This window comes from Carcharodon carcharias, chromosome 7 (assembly GCF_017639515.1).
Source record: "Carcharodon carcharias isolate sCarCar2 chromosome 7, sCarCar2.pri, whole genome shotgun sequence".
In the NCBI taxonomy this organism is placed as follows: domain Eukaryota; kingdom Metazoa; phylum Chordata; class Chondrichthyes; order Lamniformes; family Lamnidae; genus Carcharodon; species Carcharodon carcharias.
In genome coordinates this window covers 79,598,370-79,619,085 of record NC_054473.1, presented here as the reverse complement: position 1 = coordinate 79,619,085, position 20,716 = coordinate 79,598,370, and the positions used below count along the sequence as shown (strand labels likewise).

At 42.8% G+C, this 20,716-nt stretch overlaps 1 protein-coding gene across 4 annotated transcripts in view; it reads left to right on the top strand.

Moving 5' to 3' along the window:
- The first annotated feature begins 53 nt into the window (after nt 1-53).
- The window catches only part of nprl2 (NPR2 like, GATOR1 complex subunit), a 30,784-nt gene continuing 10,121 nt past the window's right edge, over nt 54-20,716 (top strand). The window contains exons 1-6 of one of the 4 annotated variants that reach the window (XM_041192043.1): nt 54-201; nt 4,406-4,497; nt 6,032-6,200; nt 6,548-6,656; nt 19,147-19,265; nt 20,150-20,247. In XM_041192043.1, coding sequence (XP_041047977.1) covers nt 130-201; nt 4,406-4,497; nt 6,032-6,200; nt 6,548-6,656; nt 19,147-19,265; nt 20,150-20,247 — 659 coding nt within the window. In that variant the 5' untranslated portion in view covers nt 54-129. Of the gene's footprint in view, nt 202-4,405; nt 4,498-6,031; nt 6,201-6,547; nt 6,665-16,728; nt 16,866-17,787; nt 17,853-19,146; nt 19,266-20,149; nt 20,248-20,716 lie in introns of all 4 variants that reach the window. The other 3 variants (XM_041192044.1, XM_041192042.1, XM_041192046.1) reach the window with 3 other exon arrangements.

The window sequence follows — 20,716 nt, the reverse complement described above, 5'->3', positions numbered from 1 at the left end:
TGATGCGGCCCTGCGCGATGAGGTCACCGAGCTGCGCGCGCATGGTCAGGTGATCGGGAGGCCGCGATTAGCTTGGGTCACAGTCGCAGGGGTGGGTTCCGGCTTTGTTGTCTCACTTCCCCCCTGATCATGGGAAGCCGGATCGAATGTGTGTTTTTCAGCGAGTTTCACCCGACCCTCGGGCCGAAAATCACTTTCCAGGTACGGGGGGCTGACACCATTCTGGGAGGCGGGTACCAGTTCTCTGAGAGGCTCCTAGGCCTGACACCTGAGGGCACCCAGACCATCTGGTTAGGAGTGGCCCCTCTCTATTCCCAAACTGCATCTGAGCAGCAGCCACGCTGCCAACTGGCTGCCCACATTTATTGGTGCCAATGAACCCCCAATGCACCTTGAACTGGTTCTGAAATTTGCAGCATACAAGGAGTACAGGTGTGAGGACCAGTCTTTCAGCAGCTGCTGGATTGCTCTTTGACTTTCTGCATTGCAGTCCTTGAGTGAGCCTGAAATGGCTGACTTCTATTCAGAGGGATAGGCTATTAAAGCTGTGCTGAGATGTAAAGGGTACAAATGGTTCCATTAGCTGTTTAGTGCCAGGATTTTTTTCAGGTTAGGAATTAGGCTTAGAATCATAGAATAGATACAGTACAGAAAGATGCAATTCAGCCCATCATGTCTGTCGGTTCTCTGCAGGAGCAATTCACCTTGTGCCACTCCCCCCACTTTTGCCCCATAAACCTGCACATTTTTCCTTTTTAAATAATGATCCAATTTCCTTTTAAATACCTTGATTAGACCTGCCTGCACCACCTTCTCAGGCAGTGCATTCCAGATCTTAACCACTCAGTGTAAAAGAAAGTTTTCCTCATGTTTTTTTTTTCTTTTTTTTTTAAATTCTCAGATCTCCTAGGTTTCTTTTGCTGATACCAACCACTAAAGGCCACAACTTTCTTCCAATTGAGCAGGAAGTGTAACTCTTTCGAGTAAACACATTTCCATCTGTTTTTCAGATGAAGTTACATTGTTTCATAGTTTGCCATTGTGAGATTTGAACTCTTGATCTTGAGGTTACAAACCCAGTACCATAACCACTTGGCTATTTAGGCCAAGCAAAGTTTTCCTCATGTCGCCATTGCTTCTTTAGACAATTACCTTAAACCTGTAGCCTCTGGTTCTTGATCCTTCCACCAATGGGAACGGTTTCTCCCCATCTACTCTGTCCAGACCCTGCATCATTTTGAATGTCTCCATGGAGAACAGTCCCAGCTTCTCCAATCTATCTCTATAACTGAAGTCCCTCAGCCCTGGAACTATTCTTGTGAACCTTTTCTGCACCCTCTCTAATGCCTTCACATCCTTCCAAAAGTGTGGTTTCCAGGTCTGGACACAATACTCCAGTTGGGGCTGAACCAATGTTTTATGTAGGTTCAACATAATTTCCTTGCTTTTGCACTCGATGCCCTTATTGATAAAGCCCAGGATGCAATATGCTTTATTAACCGTGCTCTTAACCTGTCCTGTCACCTGAATGATTTGTGCACATTTATATCCAGGTCTTTCTGCTCCTGCACCCTCTTTAGAGTTGTATCCTTTATTTTATACTGCCTCCCTACATTCTTTCTACCAAAATTAATAACTTCACACTTCTGTATGTTAAATTTCATCTGCCACCTGCTGTCTATTCCACCAACCTGTTTATGTCCTCTTGAAGTTCTACACTATCCTCCTCACAGTTCACAATAATTCAAAGTTTTGTGTCATCTGCAAATTTTGAAATTGTGCCCTGTACACCCGGATCTATATCAATATATATATCAGCATAATCAGGAGTCTTAAAACTGACCCCTGGGGAACTCCACTATAAACTTTCCCCCAGCCCGAATAACAACCATTCACCACAACACTGTTTCCTGTCATTCAGCTAATTTATTATCCATGTTGCAGCTGTCCCTTTTATAGCTCATGGAATAATTTTGCTCACAAGTCTATTGTGTGGCACTTTTATCAAATGTCTTTTGGAAGGCCATGTACACCACATCAGCATTGCCCTCATCAACTCTTTTTGTTACCTCATCAAAAACAAGTTAGTTAAACATGATTTGCCCTTAATAAATCCATGCTGGCTTTCCTTAATTAACCTGTGTTTCCCCAATTTTGTCATCATTTCTAAAAGCTTCCCCACCACTGAGATTAAACTGGTTTGCAGCTGCTGGACTTAGCTTTACACCCATTTTTTGTACAAGCATGTAACATTTGCAATTCTCCAGTCCTCTGGCACCACCCCTGTATCTAAGGAAAATTATGGCCAGTGACTCCACAATTTCCATTCTCACTTCCCTCTGTATCCTTGGATGCATCTCATCCGGTCCTGGTGCCTTAAAGTACAGACAGCCTATTCAATACCTCCTTATCAATTTTAAACCCTTAAAGTGTCTGAAATACCTCCTCTTCGCCCGTGACATTGGCAGTGTCTTCTTCCTTGGTAAAATTAGATGCAAAGTATTCATTTAATACCTCAGCTATGCCCCCTGCCTCCATGCATAAATCCCCTTTTTGGTCCCTGACCAGCTCCACTCCTTTAACCACATTTCAATATTTATATGCCTATAGAAAACTTCAGGATTCCCTTTTATGTTAGCTGCCAGTCTCTTTTCGTACTCTCTCTTTGCTTCGCTTTTGAATTCCCCTCTGAAACTTCTATATTCAGCCTGGTTCTCATATTATCCATTGGGATGTTTGGACCTGAAAGTTTTAAAATGTAAATTGGAAGAGCAATGATCCGGGTGTAATTTTGAATTACTTTATGTTTCTGCATCTCATAGTACAGAATTGAGTATTAATGTTTACAATAAATATCCAAAACTATCAAAACATGAAACTTTGATCCCACCTTCTGTCTGCTCTTGAACTTGGCAAAAGGTGTGGCTGTAGCATTTGGCTTAAGTTGGCTAGAAGAGGAAAGACTTTCATTTAGGTAGCACCTTTCACAGACCCAGAGCTTCCCATAGCGTTTTACAGCCAATCGACGCGTAGTTGCTGTTGTAGGAAATGTGGCAACCGTTATGCGCACAGCAAACTCCCACAAAGAGCAACGTGGTAAAAGATCAGATAATCTGATTTTAATAACATAAGCCAGAACTCACCTCTTGGAAATAGTGCCATGAGATCTTTTACTACAGGGAGACGGTGGCATAGTGGTATTGTCACTGGCATAGTAATCCAGAGGCCCAGTTTAATGCTCTGGAGACATATGTTCAAATCCCGCCAGCTAGTGGAATTTAACTTCAATTAATTTCTAAAATCTGGAATCAAAAGCTAGTCTTTTTAATGGGGACCGTGAAACCCGCATTGATTGTCATAAAAACCCATCCAGTTCACTAATGTCCTGTAGGGAAGGAAGTCTGCCATCCTTACCGGGTCTGGTCGACTTGTGACTCCAGACCCTCAGCAATGTGGTTGATTCTTAAGTGGCCTCCAAAATGGCCAAGTGGACCAATAAAAGTGTACATTACAAACAGCAGCGGTTTGAGAAGGTGGCCCACCAACATGTTCTTAAGGGCAGTTAGGGATGGGCAACAAATGCTGGCCTTGCCAGCGATGCCCACATCCCATGAAAGAATAAAAAAAAGAGAGGGCAGATGAGGCCTCAGTTCATCTCATCCAAAAATTGGCACGTCCAACAATGCAGCACTCCATCAGTACTGCAGCGGAGTGACTGCCGAGATATTATGCTCATCTCGCAGGAGTATGACTTGAAACCACAATCTTTGACTCAGAGGCAAGAGTGCTATTACTGATCTACGGATGACACTGTAGAGCTTGGTTGTCAGCTGTACAACGTTCCCTGACTTGTTTTTATGTGGGTCTAGTGCTAGCGACTCCTGACCCGTGGGTCTCCCACTGCCAGTGTTGACTTCTATTTTTAGTATTCCCAGCCACCAACCTTTGCAAGTCTGGCAAATTTCCTTCTGTCTTTGTCTTCTGCTATGTGAGACCTGAGCATCAGAGTCTGCTAACAGCACTCAACCCAATAAAAACAGCTGAACTCTGGAGTGAAGTGGCATTCCAGGTTTGGTACTGGTTGTAGGGATAAGCTTAAGGTGATGAATTAAGAGTATCCGACTAGAAGCCTATTATACAACATTAGAGTTTTTTCTGCCCACTATAATATTGGTGCCAATATGTCAATAAGAACACTGATGGCAATGAATTTATACTGGGATCCTTGGCATAGAACAGCTGTGCTGATTACCTTAATTTCAGCATAAAGAATGGCAGCTTATTTATCGTGCTTGGTTTATTAGGTAACCTGTTATTTGGTGAGTTTAAGTATTTAGGAATCAGCAAAAATGTAAATGATTTGCAGTCAATCTTTCTTTGAATCTCATGTCTGGATCTGTTACAGGTGCCTGAGGAATACATTTCAAGGGAGCTGTTTGATACAGTCCAGGTGTACATCATAACAAAACCAGAGTTACAGAATAAACTTATTACTGTGTAAGTTGCACAAGTCACAAACTGCTTGCTCCCTTTTTTATATCATAGGACCTGTTCACACTGAAGTGGTTATGTAATAACCTGGTGTTGTGTAAACTGCTCTGTAAAGATTCCCTCGAACCTGCAACAACAAATAAACAGCAGCATCGGCAGTTAGAATCAAATAGCAGAGCAGGACGCCATTCAGCCCATTGTGCTTATACTAGCTCTTTGAAAGAGCTTTCTAATTACTCCCACTCACCTGTCCTTTCCTGATAGACTGGTAAATATTTCGTTTTCAATTATATATCCCATTCCACCACCTTGTCAGACAGTGCTTTCTGGATTGTAACATGCTGCACAAAGTAACGTTTCTCATCTGTAATTCTGTTGACTTATTTTACCTTAGAAGAAGTTGCTTTAAAATTACAAATGTTGGTTTTATTTATGGCAGCCAGAGTTTTCCTGATGGCTGGAGAACGTCTTTACAGGCCAGTTGAGGATCCCTTTGCTGGCCTGTATGAACAGGCTGAACACTGTTCACTGCCCACCAAGAACACAGAAGTCGAAAATTTACCTTTGTATTTGCAGCCATCACCAGCACTTCTGACCCCAGAGATGATTGGGGGCTGGGTGGAGGGGGGGATTCATCCACTTTGGTGCTTCTTGGGGCATTAACAGCATCTCATTTAGTCCACAGCATTTCCCCTGAACTAGGAGTTGCTGTTAAAACTTTTTTAAAAAAGAGACTTGCATTTACATAGTGCCTTTCATGGCTTCAGGTTGTCCCAAATGCTTCAGAGCCAACAAATTACCTTGAAGTGTAGCCACTGTTGTGGTAATCATGGCAGCCAATTTGTACACAACAAGGCCCCACAAACAGCTAAGCGAATGACCAAATAATTTATTTCAATAATGTTGATTGAAGGGTAAATATTGGCCAGGACACCGGGGAGAACTCCTCTGCTCGTCGAATAGTGCTGTGAGATCTTTTGCGTCGACCAAGAAGAGCAGAGTAAGCAGTAGTGCAATGTATAGAGAAGTGCTTCCCAAACCTTTTCTTGGTGTGACACCATTTTAATGCATCAGACTTCATGTGGCCCAGAGCAGTGAATAGTGGGGTAGATTCGGCTGCTGACTGGGAGGAAAGAGTGGGTTTAGCTCCTGAGCAAGGAGACGTTTTAGCTTCTGAGTGGTGGGGGTGAGGGGAGATGTTCAGAGCGGCAGGAATTTTTTAAACTGCAGGGTTTGTTTAAAAAAAAAGCGAACTCCTACCTTTTCACAGGCCTTTGCTGCAGCAATCAGGCCTCAAAGATCTGTTTGTTAGACCATGCCCACCAATAGAAATAAAAAGCAAGGATTTCAAGGGGCCTTGCTGCTGTCAGAAATCAGTCTGAGCTCCTTGGCACTCACAGCAAAGGTGGATTTCACGTTGTCTGTACATGATTGTTGCCCCCCGCCCTACCACACCATATAAAGAAAAATTGTATTGTGAATACTGTTTGCTGTAATTCTGTATTTCTGTTAATCAGTTTTTCTTTCTTATCTTGTGAAGCACTGCAATGGATAAGAAGCTAATTGGCTGCCCTGTGTGCATAGAACACAAGAAGTATGTCCGAAATGCATTGCTCTTCAATCTGGGCTTTGTTTGTGATGCAAAAGCCAAGACCTGCTCCTTGGAGCCAATTGTAAAAAAGCTGGCAGGCTACCTCACTACACTGGAGGTAAGAACAGCACGGAAAAAGGCCATTCATCCTTCTGGAACCATCTTTGTATTCACTTCCCTGGGAATTTAGTAATCTAGGAAGCAGTCCTGGATGCATTCTGAAAATGTCAATGCTTAGAGCCCCCTCGATTGGATTGGCAATGTGAAACAATGGGTTAGTGCCCTGAGCTTTCAGCCTGAGGGATTGGTAGTTGAAGCACTAACCCAAAGCATAGTGATGAAAATCTCTCCGTCACTAAGGCAATTGAATAGGAGAGTGAATTTTGTAAAGTGTTTTGGGTTCAATGAAATAGCTTAATCTGACAATACACAGTCTGATCTATAAAAAGAGCTTTCTTTTTCTAGCTGGAGAGTGGCTTCATCTCCAATGAGGACAGCAAGCAGAAACTAGTCCCACTAATGACCATTATTCTGGAGGAGTTGAATGCCCATGGAGAGTGTTCATTACCAATAGGTACATCCGTGAGTACTTGAATTCTTTGAATGGCCTCCTGCTGCCTTGATCCCAATCCCACTAAATTGCTGACCACCCGGCTTCTCTTCCTGGCCCCATATTAGCTGACATGGTTCATGATTCTGTCTCCTCAGATGTTGTCACCCTCCTCTTCAAATCTGCCATTAACATCCCTTCTCAAAAAAATACAACCCCTGACCCCTCTGCCCTTGCAGGCTACTGTCCCACTTCCAAATTCCCTTTCCTCTCCAGAGTCCTTGAACCTGCTGTTGCTTCCCAATTTCATGTCCATCTTTCTCGGAGCTCCACGTTGGAATCCCTCCAGTCAGGTTTCTGCCCCCACCATTGTACAAAATAGCTCTTATCAAAATCACAAATTACATCCTATATGAGGTAAACTTTCCCTCCTCATTTTTCTCAACTTATCTGCAGCCTTTGGCACCATTGACCACACCATCCCCCAATTCCCCCTCTACGGTTGCCTAGCTGCATGAGACTGTACTCTCCTTCCAATATTATGTACCCAGTCATAACAAGAAAATTACCTGCAATGACCTCTATTCCCTTCTCCATACAGTTACCTCTGGAATAATCCTTGGCATCCTCCTATTTCTCATGTACATGCTCCCCTTTGGTGAGGTCATACGAAAATACATTAGGTCCCACGTGTACCCTGATGACTGTCAGCTTTACCTCACCTCCCACCTCCCTTGTCAGGCAGCTTGCCTGACATTCAGTGCTGGGTGGCAGATATTTTCTCCAGCTAAGTATTGGGAAGACCGAAGAAATTGTCTTCCCTCCCTGCTACAAACTCAGTTCCCTAACCACTGACTCCCATCTATCTCCCTGGCAACTTTCTGCTGCTGAATCAGACTGTTTGCAACCTTGGTGTTGTATTTGACCGAGATGAGCTTCCAACCCATATCCATGCAATCACTAAGACTGCCTATTTCCACCTCCTTAACATTACCTGATTATGCTCCTGTCTCAGCTCATCTGCTGCTGAAACTCTCATCCCTGTCTTTGTTACCTCTAGATCAGGCTATTCTAATGCACTCCTGGCCAGCTTTGCACCCTCTAAACTTCATAAAAAATAAGGTCATCCAAAACATTGCTGCCCGTATTCTAACTTGCACCAAGTCCCATTCACCTCTCACTTACCTTGATCGAAGGGTCATGAGGACTCGAAACGTCAACTCTTTTCTTCTCCGCCGATGCTGCCAGACCTGCTGAGTTTTTCCAGGTAATTCTGTTTTTGTTTTGGATTTCCAGCATCCGCAGTTTTTTTGTTTTTATCTCACTTACCTTTATTGGTTTCAGGTTAAACAACACCTTGATTTTAAAATTCTCTTCCCTGTTTTCAGATCCTTCCATGGATGTGCCTCCCTATCTCTATAATCTCTTCCAGCCCTACAACTCACGGAAGATGGTGGCGTAGTGGTTATGTCACTAGATTAGTAATCCAGAGACCCAGACAGATGCTCTAGGGACGTAAACCCCACCATGGCAGCTGGTGGAATTTAAATTCAATTAATAACAGAATCTGGAATTGAAAGCTAGCCTCAGTAACAGTGACCATGAAACTATCATCGATTGTCATAAAAACCCATTTGGTTCACTATTGCCCTTTAGGGAAGGAAATCTACTATCTCCAGACCCACAGCAATGAGATTGACTCTTAACTACCCTGTGGCCCAGCAAGCTGTTAAGTTCTAGGGCAATTAGAGATGGGCAACAAATGCAGGTCTTACCAGCAGTGTCATGGACGAATAAGTAAAAAAAAAAACTTCCATTTCTGGGCTCTTAAGCATCCTTGATTTCAATCACTCTGCCATTAGACATGTCCCTTCCTAAACCTCTCCATCTCTCTCTACCATTCTTTACTTTTTTAAAGCATTCTTTAAAACCTGCCTTTTTGACTAACCCTTCAATCATCTATCCCAATTTGTTCTATGTGGCTAGGTATCAAATTTTATTTGATAATGCTCGTGTGAAGAGTCTTCAGACTTTTTACTTTGTCAAAGGTGCTATATTAATGCAGTGTTACCCTCGTTCAGTGCCATAACCACAAGATTACCATATGTGTGGGAGGCACATCAATATATTTGAAAGAAGCAATTTCAGTCTTTGGAACAGATACCATGATAACAAACCTTAGTGCCAGTAGTTAAATGGGTGACTGTATGACCCAGCAGTTGGTAAAGGCTGTTATTTAAAAATCCCAGAGGGAAACTTTAAACTGTCATAACCTATATTTTTATTTTTGTATGTTTGAGATGCAGCTCTAAATTCAGGAATCAGACCACCAGTTCTCCAGAGGTTTTATATCAAAATACATGAGACATTTATTAATTTACACAAGTTAAATATATACACATGGCTACAAATTACTATTATCATAACTTTTAACAAATTCCCCAACTAATCTCCATTGAGGCAACAGCAACCCATAGATTTTCAGCAGACTCCAGGCAAAGCATTTTCACCTTACTATTTCAAAATGAGGTTCATTTCTCTTTGGTTCCTGTACACATACAACTGCTGTCTGTTATACCCAACACAGCTCATTGAATGTAAATTGTCATTGTATCATCAGCCTTTTTGAACTCTACCTCTTCTAACAATAAAACCCCTTTCTTGTACCAATTTTATTAGTAATATAAACTTATTGCTTGGTCTTTGCTAGCTAGGTGCCAAATTTCACCCCCTTTCTTGAATGCTTTATTCATAAAAGTGCAAGTGCACTCTACCTCTCTTACATCTCAAAACTAGTATACATCAAAGCACCCAGACTAGCTGGCTTTAATCCAATTAAGCCACACCCACAGACTAACCCTCTATTTAAAAAAATTCCAATAATATATATTAGTAGCTTCATGACAGTGGCAATGATCCAGAATATTACATCAATGCTTTAAAATGCCATAACATCATAAAAAATAGGAGGAGCAGTAGGCCATTTGGCTCATCAAGCTTGCTGTGCCATTCAATATTCATGGTTGATCTGATTGTGGCCTTAACACCATCTTCCTGCCTGGCCTCCATAACTCTCAATTCCCTTGTTGATCTATCTCAGCCTCTGACCCAGTCTCCACTGGTCTCTGTGGAAGAGAATTCCAAAGGTCAACAGCTCTCTGAGAGAAGAAATTCCCTCTCATCTCCATCTTAAATGGGAGACCCTTTATTTTTAAACTGTGCCCCTTAGTTCTAGATTATCCCATGAGGGGAAACATCCTCTCAGAATCCACCCTGTGAAGCACCTTTAGAGTCTTATAAGTTTCAATAAGATCACCTCCTATTCTTCTAAACTCCAATGAGCATAGACCTAACCTGCTCAACCTTTCCTCATAAGACATCCCTTTCATCCCAGGAATCAGCATAGTGAACCTTCTCTGAACTGCTTCCAATGGAAGCATATCCCTCTTTAAATAAGGAGACCAAAACTGTACCCAGCACTCTAAGTATGGTCTCACCAGTGTCCTGCACCGTTGTAGCAAGACTTCCCTAATTTATACTGCATTCCTCTTGCAATAAAGACCAACCTTCCATTTGCCTTCCTAATTACTTGCTGTACCTGCATAGTAAGTGTTTGTGATTCAAGTACAAGGACACCCAGATCCCTTTGTACTGCAGCATTCTACAATCTCTCTCCATTTAAATAATATTTTGCTTTTCTATTATTCCTGTCAAAGTGGGCGACCTCTCATTTTCCCACATTATACTCCATCTGCCAAGGTTTTGCCCTCTCAACCTATTTATATCCCTTTGCAGACTCTTTGTAGCCTCCTTGCAACGTGCTCTCCTACCTAACTTTGTATCATCAGCAAATTTAGCTACAATTCAGTCTGTCTCTTCATCTAAGTCATTAACATAGATCATAAATAATTGAGGCCCCAACATTGATCCCTGTGGCACCCCACTAGTTATAGTTTGCCAAACTGAAAATAACCCTTTTATCTCAACTCTGTTTCAGTTAATTAGCCAATCCTCTGTCCGTGCTAATGTATCACCCCCCCAATACCAGGAGCTACTATCTTATGTAGTAACACACAAATCTACTGGTTCCCCTTTATCCATCCTGTTTGTTACATCCTCAAAGAACTCTTAATAAACTTGTCAGGCATGATTTCCCTTTCACAAAACCATGTTGAGTCTGCCTGATCACAGAACCATCGAATTTTAACAACACAGAAAGAGGCCATTTGGCCCGTCGTGTCTGCACCAAATGAGCATTATGACTTAGTGCCATTGCCCTGCTCTATACCCCTGCACACTGTTTCTGTTCAGATATTCATCTAATGCCTCAAATTGACCTCCACCACACTTCCAGGCAGTGCATTCCAGACCCGAACTACTTGTGTGAAAAAGTTTTTCCTCACATCACATTTGCTTCTTTTGTAAATCACTTTAAATCTGTGCCCTTTCGTTCTTGATCCTTTTCCGAGCGGGAACAGCTCCTCTCTATCAACTCTATCCAGCCCCGTCATGATTTTGAACATCTCTATCAAATCTCCTCTTAGCCGCCTTTTCTCCAAGGAGAACAGTCCCAATCCCTCCAATCTATCCTCATAGCTGAAGTTTCACATCCTTCCTACAGTGTGGTGCCTAGAAGTGTACACAATACTCCAGCTGAGGTCTAACGAGTGTTTTATGCAAATTCAGCAAAACCTCCATGCCCTTGTGCTCTATGCCCCTATTAATAAAGCCCAGGATACTATGTGCTTTATTAACTACTCTCCCCACCTGTCCTGCCACCTCCAATTACCTATGCACCCAGGTCTTTCTGCTCTTGCACGCCCTCCAGAATTTCACCCCTTATTTTATATTGTCTGTCCATGTCCTTCCTACCAAAATGCATCACCTCACACTTCTCCACATTGAACTTCATCTGCCACATATCTGCCTGCTCCAGCAACTTGTCTATGTCCTTTTGAAGTTCTACACTGTCCTCTGAGTTTACAACACTCCAAAGCTTTATATCATCCGCAAACTTTGAAATTGTCTCCTGCGCACCTAGATCTAGATCATTAATAATTATCAGGAAAAGCAAGGGTCTCAATTACAACCCCTGGGAATTCCATTACAAATCTTCCTCCAGCCCAAAAAATATCCTTTGACCATTACTCTCTGTTTCCTACTTTTCATCCAATTTTGCATCCACGTTGCTACTGTCCCATTTGTTCCATGAGCAATAACTTTTCTCACAAGTCTGTTGTGTGACACTGTATCAAATGCCTTTTGAAATTCTATGTACACCACATCAACAGCATTACTTCATCAACCTTTTCCGTTACTTCTTCAAAGAACTCCAAGTTAGTTAAACACGATTTCCCCTTTAGAAATCCGTGCTGGCTCCTCCTCATCAACCTATATTTTCCATGTGACTACTAATTCTATCCCGAATAATTGTTTCTAGAATCTTGCCCACCACTGAAGTTAAACTGACTGGTCTATAATTTCTGGGCTTATCCTTACAACTTTTTTGAACAGGGCATTATGTTTACAATTCTCCAGTCCTCTGCCACCTCCCCTGAGTCTAGGGAAGACTGGGAAATTGTGGCCAGTGCTCCTGCAATTTCTACTATCACTTCCTTCAATATCCTTGGATGCATCTCATCCGGTCTCGGTGCCTTGTCAACTTTAAGTACCGGCAGTCTATTCAACCCCTCCTCCTTATCAATTTTGAACCCTTTAGTGACAGAGTTTCCTTGTCTGTCACCATGCCCTGGGTAGCATCTACTTCCTTGGTAAAGATGGATGCAACGTATTCATTTAATACCTCAGTCATGGCCCCTTCATCCAAATGTAAATTCCATTTTAGGTCCCTAATTGGCCCTACTCCCCCTTTTAACACTCTTTTACAATTTATATCCGCAAAGTAGACTTTGGCATTCTCCTTTATGTTGACTGCCAGTCTTTTCTCATAATCCCTCTTAGCTTCTCTAACATGCTTTTTTACCTCCCCTCTGAACCTTCTGTACTCCTCTTGGTTCTCAATTGTATTTTCTACCTGACACCTGTTATAAGCACACTTTTTCTTTATCTTAATTTCTATCTCCTTTTTCATCCAGGGAGCTCTGGATTTTTTTTGCCCTATCTTTCCCTTTTGATGTGCCCAAACCAATTATTTTTTTAAAGGTAACCCATTGTTTAGCTACAGTTTTTCCTGCCAATCTTTCATTCCAGTCTATCTGGCCCAGCTCCATTCTTGCCCCATCGAAGTTGGCTCTCATCCAGTTAATTATTCTTACTCTGGATTGTCTATCATCCTTTTCTATCATCATCCTAAATCATACAATACAATGATCGCTGTTTCCAGTGCTCCCCCACTGACACTTGATCTACTTGGCCCACCTCATTTCCAAGAACCAGGTGCAACAGTGCATCTTTACTTGTTGGATTGACACGTACTGCTGTAGAAAATATTCCCAAACACAGTCTAGGAACTTTTGCTCCTTTCCACTCTTCACATTACCACTGTCCCAGTCCACATTAGGGTAATTAAAGGCACCCATTATAATTATAATGCTTGCATGTCTCTGCAATTTCCCTGCAGGTTTGTTCCTTTATGTCCTTCTCACTAGTTGGCGGTCTATAGACTACACCAAGCAATGTAATTGCATCCTTTTTGTTCCTTAACTCTAGCCAAATTGATTCTGTCCTTGAACCCTCTGGGACATCCTCATCCTCCAGCACTGCAATGCTCTCCTTAACCAATACCACCACCCCTCCTCCTTTCCTTCCTTTCCTATTTTTTCTGAACATCTTGTACCCAGGAATATTTAACACCCAGTCCTGCTGTTCCTTGAGCCAGGTCTCTGTTATTGCCACAGCATCATATTTCCACATGGCAATCTGGACCTGTAACTGCCCAATCTTATTTGTTATACTCCATGCATTCACATACATGCATTAGCAACCCTGATTTAGATTTTGTTACTTTCTCCCTCACCCCAACTCCACATATTAACTCACTATTCTCTATGCTAGTGCTATCTATCCCTCCCAGTATTTTGTGCACCCTGGTATTCTTCTCTAATATTTTCTGTTGGTTCCCACACCCCTGCCGAGTTAGTTTAAAGCCCTCCCAACGGCACTAGCAAGGAACTCAGTCCCAGCTCTGTTCAGGTGCAACACGTCCAGCTTGTACAGGTGCCATCTCCCCCAGAGCCTGTCCCAATATCCCAGGAATCTAACTCCTCCCTCCTGCACCATCTTTCCAGCCATGCATTAATCTGCCTTATCCTCCTATTTCTGTACTCACTTGCACATGACACTGGGAGTAATCTGGACATTATTACATTTGAGGACCTGCTTGCTAATTTTCTCCCTAAATTCTGATTATAGGACCACATCCCTCTTCCTACCCAAGACATTGGTACCAATGTGGACCATGACCTCTAGCTGTTCACCCTCCCCCAGAAGAATGTCCTGCAGCCACTTTGTGACATCCTTGACCCTGGTACCAGGGTCCTGGAGTCAAGTCAATGGCCACAGAAACATATGTCTGTTCCCCTAACCAATGAATCCCCTATCACTATTGCCCAACCGTTCTTCTTCCTCCCCTGCTGCACAGCTGAACTGCTTCTGGTGCCACAAACTTAGCTCTAACTGCACACCTCAGGAATCAGCGCCCTTACCAGCTTCCAAAATGGAAAACCAATTTGTGACCCCAGGGGACTACCTGCCTACTTCTCTTGGACTGCCTGGTGGTCACCCACTCCCTCTCTGTCTGCAGGCCATTAAGCTGCAGTGTGACCACCTCTCTGAATGTGCTATCCATGTAGTTCTCAGACTCGTGGGATGCGCCAGTGACTCCAGCCGCTGCTTGACCTCTGAAACCCAGAGCTCAAGTTTCTGCAGCTGGTGGCACTTCCTGCACATGTGGTCATCTAGGACACCGGTAGCATCCATGACTTTGCACATATTCCAGGGTACGCATTCCACTCGACTGAGCTGCCCTGCCATGTCGTAACTCTACTTCCCTTACGTTAACTTTATTTTACTTTGGATTATTTATATTACTTTATTATATTGGCTCTAAATTTCCCTTATTCCTGGCACTTTTCAGTTAAATCCAAGTATAGCTACTTGTTTAAAAATATTACACTTTTCTAATTAACTCACCATTTTCTAAATGATCATCTACTACCTCCTTAATACTGAATTCCAGCATTTTCCCAATGACTGATGTTAGGGTAACTAGCCTATAGTTTCCTGCTTTCTGCCTCCCTCATTTCTTCAGTAGAGGTGTTACATTTGCAGTTTTCCAATCTGCTGGGATCTTTCCAGAATCTCGGAAATTTTGGAAGATTACAGCCAGTCCTTGATTTTATGGTTTAATTTGCTGATGACTTGCACTGCTGATTAGTAGTTGCACACATGGCAGTGATTTATCAATGGTGTGGTCGTGGAGCATGTTTGCTATAGTTCTACTGCAGTTCATTGTATGCAGTGCCTGTTGTGTATTCCTTGTGTATGGTGCGGATATTGTGATTCCACTGTTAGAAGATCACTTGTGCCTCAGTTATATTTGAATATTCTTTGAGTAATTGATTGCAAAACTTTTTTTATGGTTATTCACTTAGATTTCCCATCACCTTCTTTGTCTGCAAACTTGTTTAACCCTTAGGCAAATTGTCTGCACTGTCTTGACATCTAACTTAATTTGATGTTGTTCTTGGATCATGGTGCATTGTAAGGTTCCAGGCCTGTGCCGTATGTTTGGTCTTACCTGTCAATCGTGCTATGGTTGTTTTCTGTTTGGCTGTGTTGTAATAGATGGGACAAACTAAGAATGACCAACGCTGAATCTTCACCCCCAGAAATGGGTGGAAGGGAGTCAGGTCAGAGGTTAAGATTCCAAAATTCTGAAATGGAAGACAGACTTGCCCACTTCCACTTCTAACACGGAGCAGGCATCCAGTCTGCTTGTGGGAGGTGGATCAGTCATTTAAATATGTTAGTAAGGCCACCGGTCATTGTGAATTTATCTCATGTCAGCCAGGTTTTCCTCGGGATATGCAGCAGGCGAAAAGACTGAATACATGAGTTAAGTGCCTTTACAGCACTGCTTGTGAGGGAGACCCCATCTCACCCGTTTTTGGTCTGTCTTAGTTCCTCCCATCTATTACAGTACAGCCAAACAGAAAGAAATCAAAGCAAATTTGAGGTTTGTGAGGCCAAACGAGCAGGTGTGTTTTTTCCAGGCCCAGCAAGCTAACCAATAAAGCCCCACCTTGGCAATTCCACCCCTGCCTTGCCCATGATATCTACTCCATCTGCTTGCAAGCCCATCCCAAGCCTAAATGCTCTCCTCACTAGCAACTGTGTTTTCAGGCATCCCTACACAACAGGCCCCTTAGCCTGTCTGTCAAGTTGGCTATGGGCAGGAAACCAATAGAAAAAAATTTAAAGAAGGCCATTTGAGTAACCCATTGGGTTTCCAGACCTCAAAACACTATCCGTCCTGCTCATCTGCACTCCCCCCAACTGCAGGTAAAATGCCTTTGAGTTAAAATCCAGGCCCAAGTGTCAATCATAGTGGAATACATTCAGATCAGCCATGATCTTATTGAATGGCAGAGCAGGCTCGAGGGGCCAAGTGGCCTACTCCTCCTAAATTGTATGTTCACATGATTAAAAAATGTAAATCTTGAAGGCACATTGTGACCATTAACCCTTGAGCAAGCTGTTTTTTATCCATTCCCAGGGTGTGGACATCACTGGCAAAACTTGCATTTTGTTGTATATTTTCATTGAAAAGGCAGTGGTTGTCCACCTCCTTGAGTCACTACAGTTCTCATTATTCTTTGTTGTCATTTGGTGCAACTGAGTGATTTGCCACTTTAGAGGATAGTTAAGAGTCAACCACAGTGCAGATGTTTAACCCCATATCAGTGACCCTTTCCAGTTGGAAAGTGATTTAACAGGGAGGAGACCATGGAGCTATGATATCAAAGCTGAGTGTTTGAAAGAAGCGATCCCATTTTTTGGATGGTTCCTAGTGCTGTTGGAGATGGAGGTGCACGTTGCTGTGTTCTAAGCAAGTTATGGTTTGTCGCTGTTGTAGATGAATCCAATACCATTCACCTGAAGGTGATCGCCCAGCGGAGAGACCAGCCTGTGGTACAGGAATATGATGTTCCAGTATTCACCGAGTGTAAAGATGATTTTATTAAAATCCACTGGGATCTCACAACGCAGCAGGTGAGAGGAAGGTCATGAGAAGAACAGGGAGTTTGGTGTTTGAATGCTATAAATGTGTGAAAACCTGACGCAGCCAGATTTCCATGCTTTCCATAAAAAAACTCTAGACATTACAAAAGCCCAGTTGGCAAGATACCGCCACAGCATTGAAACGGCTCTTACCAAAGTCACAAGCCCAGCTCCTCCCTTTCCTGCACATTCAAGAAGTTGTGATTAAAATGCACACTGCTCTGATCAGACCTCCAAACCTTGAGTACCAGTCACTGGGACAGGGGAAACATTCAGCCATTGGGGAGGCAACATGAGAGGCTTGACACTGATCCCTAATGCCTGGTTTATCAGTCACTGGGTTCTAGAAAGTTGGTGCCTGAGAAGCAATAATATAGAGGTACGTTGGATGATAAGTGATATGGAAAAGGTAAACCTGGAATATCAATTAAAATTACAGAACTCCACGTTTGAATCTCTCCAATCAGCAGGATTTCCGCAGCCCATGGAAAAGCGATAAGTTATGGAAATTTCCAAAAAGGCCCAAAGTCATTGAAAAGTCATGAGATTTTTCTGACTTTTGGTTGAATTCTAACTTTATCCAATGTTTTTCTCTGACATCCGCTTCCAGTTCTCCGTAATCATTTGCTTTGCTTTGCATGTCCAGAATCCAGTATAAGTTTTTTTTGTTCTCTTCCTGCCTGATTCCACCCACAGCCACTGCTAATTGGCTGCATTGGAGACTGCCAGAGCAACAGCAGTCATTGGCTGAGTAGCCTGTCAATTGGGAATGGTCTACACACCTGATTGGCTGCTTTAGACACTGCTAAAACTACAGCAGTCATTGGCTGAGTAATACGCACCAGATTCCCCAGTCCCTCCTCCCTTGCTTTGCATTGTTTGAGGAAAAGTCTGTTTGTTGGTGTCGTTGCAGATTTTTATTGTGGAGGCAGAGGTCTCAGCGGGTGTTTCCTCCAGAGCCGGAGCATGGTAAACAAGGTAAAACAGAGCAGGAACAAGCACCTGGCAGGAGAAACAACATCTAAAATGATGTTGCATGTATATAGTTGAGACATGGAAAAGTAATGAAATGTTATTTTATTGAAGATGCAGGAACCCTGCATCAGGTTTCCACCCCTGCACAGTACCGAAAGAGCTCTTTTCCAAGTCACAAATGACATTCTGTGTGACTGTGACAAAGATAAACTTTCCCTCCTCAACCTGTCTGCAGCCTTTGACACGGGCGAGCACACCATCCACCTCCAGTGCCTCTCCACTGTCGTCCAGCTGGGTGGGATTGCTCTCACCTGGTTCAATTCTCATCTGTCTAATTATAGCCAGGGAATTGCTTCTCTTCTATTTTTCTGCACCATTACCTCTGGTGTCCTCCAAGAATCTATCATTGGCCCCTCCTATTTCTCAACTACATGTTGCCCCTCAGCGACATCATCCAAAGGCACAGCATTAGTTTTCACATGTACACTGATGACATCAGCTCTACCGCACTGCCACCTCTTTGACTCCTCCACTGTTGATAAATGATCATACTGCTTCTCCAACATCCAGTACAGGATGAGCAGAAATTTTCTCCAATTAAGTATTGGGAAGACAGAAGATATTGTTTTCACTCCAAACCCCATTCTCAAGATACTGACTCCATTCCTCCCCCTGGCAACGAATTGAGATTAAGCTAATCTGTTTGCAATCTTAGTGTCACATTTGATCCCAAGATGAGCTGCTGATCTTATATTCGTGTAATCACAGAGATCGCCTGTTTCCACCTCGGTAACATCGCCTGAGTTCGCCCCTGACTCAGCTCAACTGCTGCTGAAACCTTCATTCATGCTTTGTTATTCTGGACTCAACTATTTCCATGCACTCTTGAGTGGTCTCCCACAGTCTACCTCCCATAAACTTGAGGTCGTCCAAAACTCAGCTGCCCATGTCTTAACTCTTAGCAAATCTTGTTTTCCTATCACCGTTGTGCTTACTAACTTACAGTGGCTCCCAGTCAAGTAAAGTCTTTAAAATTCCCATCTTCATTCTCATCCTCCCTTTCATAGCTTTGCCTTTCCCTATCTCTGTAATCTCCTCCTCAACCATCCAAAATATCTGCACTTCTCTAATTCTGGCTTCTTGTGCATTCCCAATTATAATTGGTCCACCATTGGTAGCTGAGCCTTTAGTTGTCTAGGACCCAAGCTCTGGGAATTCCCTCCCTACAGCTCTCCGCTTTCCTACCTTGCTTTCCTCCTTTATGACACTCCATTTTTGGTTATTTAACTTAATACAGGTACAGTGTCTCAAAACCGGCAACATCAGGACCAGGTTTTGGACCTTTCCAGTTTTTGGGTGGACGGTTCGGGTTGGGTCAAAGGTCGCTTGGACCATTCAGAGTGCGGAAAAAGACAGGTGTGCAAAGTTGATAACTAGTCAGCATGCTAATACATGCTGTAGCCAGGAAGTTATTTTACTCAACTAATAATAATTAATATTCATGCATGACAGCTTAAATAAATGTCCAGTTTTCAGACAGCTGGATTTGAAACATTATACCTGTATCTCCTTATGTGGCTTGGTGTTGTACTTTGTTTTATAATGCTATTGTGAAGCATCCTGAGAGGTTTCATTATGTTAAAGGCACTATATAAATATACGTTGGTAACTGGAAATGGGATCAGAGTAGTTAAACACCTACAACTTCATCAGGAAACTTCTTCACACAGAATGATCAACACATGGACAAGATAGTGGAGGTGTAAATTCTGGAATCATTTAAGAAATAATGGATACTGCAATATGGGGGAACTATAGAATTTTTTTTTGGACAGGTGAACTTCCTCGCCAATATTTACCATGTGATTTGAAAAGACAATTTAATGCCATTTTCCAGTATTGCATAATTATTGTTGAGTGAATCAAGCCCCAAGCTGGCATGGGGGAATCGCTCAGTTTTAGTGTGTCTGGCTGACCTCATGTGGCTTCAGCTGTATATCATTGTATCCTGCTGACCACACGTAGCCTGTGCCATATGCATCGTGCATACATCATCCCTCCCCTTAAATATGTCAGTGCTATTTGCTTCTACCGTTTCCACATAGCAGTAAGTTCCACATTTTCTCTGTGTACAGAAATGTGGGTATGCATCCTGTAGATGTCCATTAGAGGAGCCACTGAGCATCCAAAACACTGTAGGAAGCTGCCTGGCTCAGTGGACAGCGATTGTCCAGCGAGGATTGTCATTGAACGGTTGTGTTGGTGGCTTTGTACTAAGTTTTGGCTGGTGTTGCCTCCAGATTCTGCCATACATCGATGGATTCCGTCATATCCAGAAGATCTCTGCTGAAGCAGATGTGGAGTTGAACTTGGTGCGGATTGCAGTGCAGAATTTACTGTGAGTAACACAGAGAGTCAATGTCTTGCAGACTATTTCATCCCATTTTCCCTTTTTGTTGGCTGGCTGCAGTTATGCAAGTAGAGCTTTAAAGAGAAAATCACCACCTTTGGTAGTAGATTCCTCCTGTTCAGTACCTGACCTTTCTCCCCTTGCTTTTCTGACTGGTTGTTTTGCATGTACTGATCAAGATGAGACTTGTTCGTAGTAAAAAAATAGATTACTTTTTTCATTTTTAACATACAATGTAAATTCAAGCATTGCCTAGAATCTTTTTGATCCAAAATAAGGTTTGGTACATCAATTAACTAGAGATTCTCTGGCTAGATACAGCATAGGTTAGATACAGAGTAAAGCTTCCTCTACGCTGTCCCTATCAAACACTCCCAGGACAGGTACAGCACAGGGTTAGAGACAGAGTAAAACTCCCTCTACATTGTCCCTATCAAACACTCCCAGGATAGGTACA